The sequence below is a fragment of the Pagrus pagrus genome (assembly GCF_965226575.1).
Source record: "Pagrus pagrus genome assembly, chromosome: 17".
Taxonomy (NCBI): Eukaryota; Metazoa; Chordata; class Actinopteri; order Spariformes; family Sparidae; genus Pagrus; species Pagrus pagrus.
This window is the reverse complement of record NC_140201.1, coordinates 10,191,508-10,202,553: the sequence shown is the minus strand read 5'-3', so window position 1 is coordinate 10,202,553 and position 11,046 is coordinate 10,191,508. Positions and strand designations below refer to the sequence as shown.

The window sequence follows — 11,046 nt, the reverse complement described above, 5'->3', positions numbered from 1 at the left end:
ACGTCTGATTTGTCAGAGTGGTCTTTTTTGTCTTGAATGGAGCTCAGGAGATGAAGTTATCTTCTAATAGACAGTTACATCCTGCCACAGGCAGCCCTGGAGCAGCTGGACAAAGGTAGTCTGCAATCCAATAAAATGTTATGGTGTGAAATCTTAAGCGAGTACTCCACCAATTTCGCTCTGCACTTAAATAATATTGTCAGACAATGGACAGAGTGACAGAACCAGATAGTCTATAGTCTTTCTCAGTCTTCTTTCTTGTCAAAACCTGCCACTTGGGTTACACACGATGCAACTCAACTCGGTCAGAGATTTGGGCGTAGCTGCGGATGTAACCTCGAGCATACTTGCCAACATTGAGACCTCAAAAATAGGAAGGATGATTTCAAAACCATAGCTGAGGTCTGGAGGTCTTCCACCAGAAAAAAACTGATCATCAGCGATTGTGTTTCCTGCTTTCTGGTGAGATACAGGAAATGAAAATAACAAAATAACTGCAACTGCATTTTTATGTTCAATACTTTTACTTTCTCAGGAAAAAAATCTTTCAGCCCTTTGGCATGAACTAATATTCACAAGTTTTAATTTATTCTTTCATTTTTTGCCCCTGCCCCTTAGAGAGCTTGTGTACGCCACTGCCCTCTCATTGGTGACTGACATCGGTGCAACCCCAGTGATCGACAGAGAAATCAATGAGGCAGATTTTTTTTTTTTAAACTGTATGCCCCTTTCCTTTAAACCTTTATGTTAGAAAAATACATTGTGGACATCCTGGAGTATCTGCTGGTTCCCTTTATTTGCTAACAGGTGGATTTTGTTACCTTTGAACAGTCATATTTGCTGTTTTCTCCCTCTTTCAAGTCTTTATGCTAAGCTAAGCTATCAATTGCCTGGTTATAGCTTCACATGAGGAATTACACTCAAAGCCAAGTTTATCAAGTTAACTGGATTGTGTTTATTCTCCACTATTAACAGGGTGTCTATGAGACCAACCTGAAGTATAGTTCTTGGATGGATGTGTTTCAAAGATGAACTAAAAATAAGTTTGGATTACTTTTAAATGATGATGTGAAGTGAAGCGATGGAACTGATTGGAATGTTTTTTACATTACATTTGTATATATTTCTATATTGATGTTATTTTGTTTTCTGTATTTTCACACAAATGACTGAAACTTGGATTTAATGCATGAGGGGCACAAATATTAAAGTGCTGCCAATTTCCTCACCGAGACCTGGCAAGATAGCAGCTATGCATATTTCATAAAATGTCCAACTATTCATTTAACATTTACTGTGACCTTTGTCCTGTAAAACACAAAAAAAAAACTTACTGCTGATTGTGTCCTCGTGGGACCTCTTTATCTCTTGACCAGTGCATCCCTACAGATCAGACCGAAGCAATTAATATCGTGACCAGGAGATGAACTGGCACTCACAAAAGATTCAGGGCATGAGGCAGATCTGCCATTTACCAGCCACAGCAATTAGTGGACTCAAAATACCCCGGTTTAATTTCACTTTCTTAGCAGCCATAGTATGATTTGCAATGGAGAAGACTAATTGAAGACACGCTGGCTACCGGCCACAGAGGCAAGACAAATTGACATACTTAGCTGCCCGCTACAGCAGTCAGGATTTACAAGCACTTGGCTGGAGGCTTGAATTAATTTGAAGCCTTGCAGATGTTCATATATCCTTTCAGCATCTTGGTATTAAAAGGACAACATCATTTAGGAGGATTCGTCGTCACCACAACTGAGTGAACTGAGTCTATTTCAGCAAAGTATCTAGTTCTCAGCAAGGATTTGAGATATCAATGAGATACCATCAATATTTACCAGATACTATCCACAAGGGTTTGCTGCTGACAGTCACGCACTGAGGCACAGACGGTTGGGAGCTCCCTGCCTGCAGAATATATCAAAACAGAAAAATCCAGACAGTAGCATCTGGCTAAGTCTCAGAGAAGAACCGAGTAGTTTTATAATTAATCTATTTTTACATCTGGAGGGACGTCTGAGGAAGTAACAACGTGTTCAGACCACCAACATGTTTGTGCTGTCCCACCTGTGCAGTCATGACCCTCCTTCTCCCTCCATCTATCTTTAAATACATGTTGTCTTCAGATTAGATAATGCTTTTCTTTATCCTGCTACTATCCGGATGAGCTCCGCCCACCCTTTTGCTCCTTAGGTCTTTCCATTTGGAGGGAGCTCTATTATCTGTCGACCCATCTGTCACAAGGATTTAGATAAATAAAGGATGCTGAATGTCATTGTTGTGACTTTAATGCTTAATACTCTGCCTCGCTCTGTGCATATTGTTCTGTTAAGGGGTGACATATTTGATATTTCATAATCTATGAGATAAGTATGAGATCTCCGTCTCACTTGATTAATCTGCAATACTAATCTGCTGAATTGATTTTGAGCACCGTTATTCTCCATTGAAGATTAGATTTATTCATATAAAAAAGTTTTTACAGCCAACTTGGAACTCTCCCATGACAGTAACGGCACAGATTGATGAAAAAACAAATGAAAAGTGATATAATAGCATTTCTTATGCGACTATAAGAATTGCTTAAGGCTGATTTTTGACACCAGCGCACCCATGTATAAGCAGATGTCCCTCCCTCCCCAACACACACACACACATAGCGAGGAGGAAATCTGCCAATCCCGGCTAAAAAAAACCCCTGACAGATGACTCATTCTTTGCATTTGCTCCACGCGACATCTGCAACTTAGAGTCTCTGCGTTCATTAAGCCCCTCCAGCTTTAAGGAAGATGTACGGATAGTGGGCAATCGTAAAGCAGGAAACACGGACAAACAAGGGAATAAATGCCTGAGAATGTAATGGATATCAACGGGTATTTACCCTGTATGTCGTCATATGCAGGATAAGTTCGTAACCTCTGCTTGAATCTATGGGAGGGGCTCCGTGATGCTGAGGCTGCTAATGGATTGCTGGAAAGTTTGATACATACAGAGCAAGGACGTTTGGAGTATCTCGATCTGATCACGCTGGAGCTCATTGCTGCTGGAGTTTGATTAGTTTTTACTGGTTTTCTTCACATGCCTTCTCAATGAAAGCGGAGCGCAAGCGGGGTCCAATTTGCAGTAGGATTTTATTTGGAGGATCTCTGTGTGGTTCAGGCAGATGTGACCTTCAGGGCCGTAAGAAGATTGAATACTAAAATACTTGGGGGGAAATTACCAGACAAAGCAGTTGTCACGAGAGTTAAGGCTTTTTTCTTCCTGGTAGACTGGAAAACCTGACTTAAAAGGTAAGAATAAAAAAGCTGTGTGAGAAAAGACTTTAAGCTTCCATCTAACAAGGTTTGTGACTAAATTTTGATTACTGCGTATTAAGACGAACATTTGTTATTGGGCAAATTATTGTAAGAGACTACTTTGTTGCTGTTTGCATTTTACATTCATTTGATAATTGACAGATAAATATGAAGCAATAAATTAAAGATAAAAATGAGCTTGAGCGAGGTAAGAACAGTTCAGGAAATCTTCTCTGATGACTGATCTAGTGAGTGAAACTTTCCTGTAGCTGTAATTTCAAGATGCTGTTGAATTGCCTTGTCTAACATTGTTTCTCTGTCTCTCTTGCCTTCTCTGTTCAAACCTCTTGAAAAGATCCAGTGAATCACCTCCTATAAAAGCCTCTCACCATGGATCACTCCCCCTCTATGAACTTGTCAGTGGTGGATAGAGACGAGGTGGAGGACCAGCGACCCCTCCTTCCACCGAGGACAATCCCTCAGCCTCAAGTGTGCTCTCCTCATTGTGGGATACACCAAAACATCCAAACATCAGCTGATCAGACTGTGTGGATGGACAGGACCCAGGCCATGGCCACCACACCTTTATACAATGGCCACCTTTATGTCACCCCTTCACCTCACTCCAAAAGGAGGGGAGACAAAGGCAAAGAGAAGAAATGTGAGAAAAGGTCAGGGGGGAGTCGACAACACCAAGCACAAAGGGAGCGTAATCACCAGTGCAAAGCCAGAAATGCAGGAGCTCACAGACTCCAGGAGAAAGTCACCTCTTTCACTGACGTCCCCGTTTCTTCCTGCAGTTCCCCCTTTAAGAGCCCCTGCAGGTCACACTTAGACATCAAGGATGTAGAGGGCAGAGGGCGGCGCAAGTCAGGCAACATCTCTTTGGAGATGCATGAGCACCAGAGTCTCCCTGAGATCATCATCACCAGCAAAGATGATGACCTCCAGCCACACAATGAGGCGTTACAGTATCGCCAGGACCTGTCTCAGGCCAGAGGCCTGCTGCCCGGAGCCGGGCATCCCAGTCCAGATCCCCTGTCCAACCCAAAAGATAAAGACGATGACAAGGACGACACGTACTGGAAGACACACAGCATCGGCTGGCGGCTGGTCCACAGGAGGGCTCTGTTTTTGAGGAGGCAGAGGCTGAACGACTGTGCCCTGGCTGTGGGGATATTTGGGGTGGTGATGATGGTGATGGAGACAGAACTCTCCTGGAGCATCTACAGCAAGGTCAGAAAGAGACCCTGAGAAATCCTTGGAGAGACGTGAACATGATTATGGGCTGTAAAAGTTTGGCAAGAGTTTAAAAAAGGAGTTTTAAAGAAATCATGCTACACAAGACCAGTTATTATCTTTTCCGAAAAGAGACTCATCACTCATCACTCAATTGTTCTCAAAGCCTTCCTGCTGGAGAAATCAGATTTTGAGTAACTATATTGCACACCTTTCACTTAATTTATCATTTTCTTTCATATTCAGTGAAACTCTCATTAAAAAAGTTCATTCCTGGCCTTGTCCTCCATACATTTCCCACAGTTATAATCTTTATTACTGGGCTGTATTTGAAAATCTATTAAGTGTAAGTATTTAAGAATTGATCTCCCAGCAGCTGCAGGGAAATGCACAGTCTGCCCATAAGATCACAATCATTATATCAAGCAAATGGATTATCTAAATGTACGTAAGATTACAAGGTTAATCAGGGTCACTGGCTGCCATTTCATAGATTGAGCTTTGTAATGACCATCAGCCATCAGCTGACAATGATGTAATGTTTGTGTGTGTGTTTATCTCTGCGTGTGTGTGTGTGTGTGTTTCCCACAGAGCTCCATCTACTCCCTCGCACTCAAGTCTGTCATCAGTTTCTCCACGATCATCCTGCTGGGCCTCATCATAGCGTACCATTGCTGTGAGGTCCAGGTAACTATTCTCTTCATAAAAGCATGATCAGGGTTTGTTTTGGGCTCTCCTCCACGTAAAGTTATTATCATGTCACATCATTATTAGCAATGAAGGAATCACCTCCTTAACTTTTTTTTTCTTGGAAAGTCAATGTAAAGGAATTTCAAGGATGTTTCTCACACAGTATCAGGTTGTTGTAGTGCGAGAAGTTCAACCAAAGAGTGTTTTTCCTTCTGAAGCTGTTTCGTTTGAAGGATGTTTAGAGGTGAAAGTGTTTGTTTTTTTTAAATGAAAAAGCAGTTAAAAGAATGGAAAGTCCGAAAATGGAATGGAAATGATATAAAAAAAGAAATTGTTTTAAAAATGCACTAGTTTGGCTCTGACTACAAGTAACTAGTAACTAAAGTTTCAAGTAAATGTAGTGGAGTAAAAGTACAATATTTGCAGCCAAATTGCACTGGAACAGATGTATACAGCAGCACATTGTAAATACTCAAGTAAAGTACAAGTACCTCAAAATTGTACATAAGCCTAAGTACAGTACTTAAGTAAATGTACTTAATTATGCTCTATCACTACCTATAACCAACCAATGGTGCCTCAAGTGGCGTCATTTGAGGCAGGTCATCAAACATCAAACAGCTCTAATAAACCACAAATGCTTGATACAGCTTTTTTTGCATTTGTAGTCTCTAGTTAACAAAATATGATGTGTAAAATTGATGGAGTTCCTATTTATGCTTATTTTGAGATGAAAATGAAAAGAAATAGAGTAGTGTAGCAATGAGGTATTCTTGTAGGCTAACCCGGAAGTTAGCATTGCCCTGGTTCGCCGAAAAAAAGCTCTGTAGCTAAGGCAAGTTTATTATATCTACACACTTAATCAGGATCTTGCCATCTCAAACACCACTTTTGTGATTTTTGAAGCATAAATGTATTCGCTAGAAGTAAAAAGCTAAGGTAGACCATAAACAGACTGCAGTAGAACTTCTTCCATTTTAAAACATGGCGCCTACGTTACCCATAATGCAAGTCGACCGGGCGCCGACCGTTAGCTCAGACATTCGGCTCCTTGGCGCCAGCTGTAGTGTGCTTGTAGCGGCTAGCTAGTAGCCTCAAGCCACTAGCTTGACGTTGAAATGGTAAGCTAGTTAACTTCTCTCTTACTCCACAACATTTTCTTTTTTCTTTCTTTCTTTCTTTCTTTCTTTCTTAAACTTTTAAACTCTTAACCCCCAACTGTGGTGACTCCTGACGTAATTTAGGCAGTTTCTGCAAAGCTCTTTTAAGCCCCATATTTTTTCCCCCCAACATTTACAGTCTCAAGTTAACAGAATCTTACATGTAAAATCGACAGTGTCCCCATTTAATCATCCTTTATCCTCAAGTTAGAAGCTAATGTTTTGCTCTTCTCACCCCTCTGCTAGCTGTACGTTCACGACATCGGTGCCGAGGATTGGCGCATTGCCCTGACCACCGACCGTGTGGCTCTGGTCGCCCTGGAGCTGGCAACGGTGGCCATCCACCCCTATCCAGTGGGTCTGCTGCAGTACTTCCAGCAGACCTTCCGTCACACCTCAAGCCGTCTGTCACTGTCAGAGACGGAGCTGGAGATCGTCCTGGCCCTGCCCATGTTCCTCAGGCTCTACCTGCTGGGCCGCGCCATGATGCTGCACAGCCGCCTCTTCACAGACACCGCGTCCCGCAGCATCGGAGCGCTCAACAAGGTGGGAGGTCACCCTTGGGCCCCCCTCAGAGTCTGGCTTTGGATAGTACTGTGATGAGATCATGACACATGCTTTGCATTGTCAATTTTCATATGATTTTGAAAGCTTTTGCAGTGGGCAGCAGCCTTCACGGGTCTATATTTTGGATTTGGTCTGGGCTTCCTCTATGAACATTTCATGCACATCTGTTTATGTCTCATGTCTAGGTGGGCCGAGAGGTCTGTAGAGGTGTGAATCTTGAGGTCTGACTATCACAGTTTCGCTCCCATGAATCCCAGTGCTTCCACATGCTGATTTTGTCCCTCGCTAGTTCTCCTTTGCTTCTCTGCTTTGCTTTCCACAGTTGATAATATCCTCCAGGCTAATCCCCTCCCTTATAAATGCTATTTAAAAGTGACAAAAATGACCTTTGTCTCCCCTCTGCAATGCCAAACCCGCTATCCATGTATCAAGCCAGATTGAGAGCAAGTTTTTATCCCTCATCGCCTCTGCATTATATAATCATAATCTGACAGGTGCTATCCTAAATAGTCTGGCTAAGTATGCCCCTACTGTCACAAATGGGACGTAAATGCATCTCATTTGTGATCTCCAGATACACTTCAACACCCGGTTTGTGGGGAAAACACTAATGACCTCCTACCCAGGCACTGTGCTGATGATTTTCAGTGTCTCTCTCTGGATTGTGGCAGCGTGGGGCTTACATGTTTGTGAGAGGTATGTGATGATATCTCAGCCAACCTCTGAACAGTAAAAAATATTGATTATCAGCCAAATATTGGCACTCAGCAAAGTAATAACCCTCTCCCACAGACATCACAACTACAGAGATCTAAGTAGCAACTACATGGAGGCCTTGTGGATGGTCTCTGTCACCTTCTTGTCCATCGGTTACGGAGACGTGGTGCCTCACACCTACTGTGGCCGCAGCATCTGCCTCCTCACTGGAATAATGGTAGGACAGTGGGTCTATACTTCCCCTTTTGGTCAGATTAATCCAGATTCTGACTGTAAACATGTCTATTTGTGACTCTTACAGGGGGCCGGCTGCACCGTCCTGGTGGTGGCGGTGGTCGCCAGGAAGCTGGAGCTGACCAGAGCAGAGAAACATGTCCACAACTTCATGATGGACTCCCACATCTCCAAGAGGGTGAATAGCAATATGTCCCTCAGTGTGGCTTTTATTTTACATATAGGAGTTAATTAAGTAGGCTCAAAATGATTTTTTGTTTTATTTTTGTTTCACTTATCAATTTATTTTACTAGACAACACATAGATCTCTGTGTGTTAAGCAATATCTTTATTTGCCTTTGAACACTAACATCAGAAAAGTTAAAAGGTGCAAGTGGGATGAAATAAGTTCACTGTGCTTTAATACAAATCAGCACATATTGATGTAATGTTTTCTTCATTGACCTGTAAGATATTGACACTCATTTTTAGAAAAAGCCTAAAACTAGATAATTTGTATTGGAAAACAGCAAAATTATGTTTTTATTCACTTGCTTTAGGAAATAAATTGGTTTGAAAGTTAGGTATGAGGTCAAATGGCTGTAGTACACTATGTAATATGCATTTTGTTGGTATTATTCAGCATGTGCAGTAAATAACAGCCCTTTCAGGTTATTTGCATAAACATAAAATAACTCTCCTGGGTGATCCTCTCACATTTTTTCACTAGATAAAAATTGCGGCAGCAAATGTGCTGAGAGAGACCTGGCTTATCTACAAACACACTAAGCTGTCAAGAGAAAGAGACCACACCAGAGTCCGCATGCACCAGAGGAAGCTGCTTCTGGCCATCCACCAGTAAGACACTTAACTCTCATATAAAGATGGTTTGACTTTATTTCCTTGTTCCTCACCTGTGTTTTCTAAAGGATTTTTGGTTTTGAATGATCCATCCAAACATTATCGCCTAACCTAACGCCCAATTTCAACATGAAGCAACAACATTTTTGTATTTTAAAATCATTTTTTGTCCATTAATCTGAAGGGAAGACAAAATTAGGGGCATATATTCGTAAGATTTAATGACCAGTGCCTTTAAAAAGTCAGTTCACCCAAATCACAAATGATACCTAGCATGTAGCCAAACAGATTGATTCATGTCCTGACTTTTTTGCAACTAAAAGGTTAAGTGAGACTACATAACCTCTGAAAGAACAAGTAACGCATTCCTTCGTTTACAAAAGAAAAGTCGAACTCATAAGTAATAAACACGCAGCTGCTCAGGTCATTACATTCAGGGCTGCTACAGCCTTGCTGATGCTGGGCCCGTCAACGTCAACAAACAGCCACTCAGAACTTGAATGTTAGATCAATTGTTCCTTGTGGAGCACTACTTAGCAACAGCTACCTACTGTTGGCTCGCTGTTATTAAACACCAGCCCAGTACAATAGAGATTATTCAAAATAAGTTTGTGTTAAATAAGAATTGAAAAATGGCATTTGAAAAATGTTATCTGTTTTTTTCCAGAAATGTCCTGGTTACATTCCACAATCAACAAATTCACTGTAACAGTTTTTTATGCCTCTGCGCCGGCAATATCCATGGCAGGAGGCATTATGTTTTCAGGTTCGGGTTGTGTTATTCTTGTGAGAGCGATTTCTCAAGAACACCGTGTGGGAATATCTTCAAATTTGGCACAAACATCCACTTGGACTGGACTCAAGGACAAAGTGATTACGTTTTAGTGGTCATAGGTCAAGGTCACCTCACAAAATACATTATTGGCCATTACTCAACAATTCATAGGATAATTACAGCAAACTTTACTGAAATATCTAATGGGATAAAATGATAAAGTTATGACATTTTATATCGAAAAGGTCAAGGTAGACTTAGTTATCCCCTCGGAGTAATTTGTTTTATAGTCAGCAGTGAATGAAAACAATAATGATCACACTGAAGTACACTCAATAATAATATTTCTTGTGGCCACTGCTTAGCAACAGCTACATACTGTAGGCTTACAGTACCTAAGCACTATCCTCAATACAAGAGAGATGATTGTAAAGTAGATTGTTTTGCAAAAATTGAAAAATGACATTTGAGAATTTAAATTTAAGCATTTTCCAAGTTTCCCCAAAACTTCACTGTCAGCAGTTTTGTATTGGAACTATTTCCACCCAACCAAAATCTCAGTAAAATAAATTGTTTAGTGCGTTGTGTTTTTTGGTAATGTGGTTCAACTGACCCTTTAAATTTTTCCTCACAAATTAATACATTTGTCCTCACAAATTAATACATTTGTCTCCAGGCTGCGGCGAGTGAAGATGGAGAAGAGGATCCTTGCAGATCAAGGCAACACACTTGTAGACCTCTGCAAGGTGAGAGAGGCAAGTAAAGGCGTCATTTTAAAAATCACATCCACTGAAAACCTCAACAAAGTAGCATCTGATATGCCCTGATGCGTTTTGTTTTGCTTTCTCTTATCTATGTGGGCCCACATGCACCGACACGGACATCAACGTCATCCAGATGCAGAATCTGATGTATGACGTGCTGTCCGAGGTGCAGGGCTGCAGGGGGGAGCTGGACACACACATCCACAGCCTGGAGAAGCATGTGGAGGAGCTGCGGGAGGGCTTCAGGAGCCTGATGCCACTCCTGTCCAACACCCTGTCCACGCAGAACTCATCCATCCGCCACCTGCTCAGGGAGAGGGAGGTGAAGACGGAGGCTGCTAGTTCAAATGTGGACAGGTAGAGAGGCTGACAGAGGGGGAAATTAAAGCTTAAAGACTTTTCTTAGAGTTGGACGGATGGGTGTTAAGTGGAAGGCTGTACTGAAATATGTAAAATTGTATTAAATATAAGTAGTAAGAATTCTGTGTAGCAGAAATACCAAAATGTAGAAAGGACATTTTTCTGATGTTTTAGACCAACTGATAAAGGGAAATGAATTAACTGATAATTAAAATTGTTAGTCACAGCCCTTATCAATACATCAACTAAACCAAAAGATAAACCAGTTTTGGAGGACTGTTATCACTCCCGTGTCATTAAGTTGCTTTACCTATAAACACTGCACTTTTCTCATTATGTAGTACTTTCTAATAAAAAATTATAAGACTTCTACCTTTGTTTTGAATGTCTTGTTTAAGAA

At 41.4% G+C, this 11,046-nt stretch overlaps 1 protein-coding gene across 2 annotated transcripts; it reads left to right on the top strand.

The window, feature by feature from the left end:
- The first annotated feature begins 3,575 nt into the window (after positions 1-3,575).
- LOC311273244 (small conductance calcium-activated potassium channel protein 1-like) lies at positions 3,576-11,018 on the top strand. Of its 2 annotated transcripts, none has more exons than XM_084380193.1 (9): positions 3,576-4,535; positions 5,130-5,225; positions 6,635-6,934; positions 7,530-7,651; positions 7,748-7,889; positions 7,974-8,084; positions 8,617-8,744; positions 10,199-10,268; positions 10,420-11,018. In XM_084380193.1, the coding sequence occupies exons 1-9, from the start codon at positions 3,690-3,692 to the stop codon at positions 10,645-10,647; spliced, it is 2,043 nt and encodes a 680-aa protein (XP_084236319.1). In that variant the 5' UTR covers positions 3,576-3,689; the 3' UTR covers positions 10,648-11,018. The 2 variants fall into 2 exon arrangements, with proteins under 2 accessions (XP_084236319.1, XP_084236318.1); XM_084380192.1 differs by having other exon boundaries at positions 3,578-4,535; positions 10,199-10,277.
- The last annotated feature ends 28 nt before the right edge of the window (positions 11,019-11,046 follow it).

Bases quoted from the DNA above. Each gene is read 5' to 3' on its own strand.
- LOC311273244 (XM_084380192.1), top strand. From the start codon at position 3,690: ATGGATCACTCCCCCTCTATGAACTTGTCAGTGGTGGATAGAGACGAG. The intron at 4,536-5,129 runs GTCAGAAAGAGA...TGTTTCCCACAG, and splicing joins CCTGGAGCATCTACAGCAAG to AGCTCCATCTACTCCCTCGC. The intron at 8,745-10,198 runs GTAAGACACTTA...ATTTGTCTCCAG, and splicing joins CTGCTTCTGGCCATCCACCA to GCTGCGGCGAGTGAAGATGG.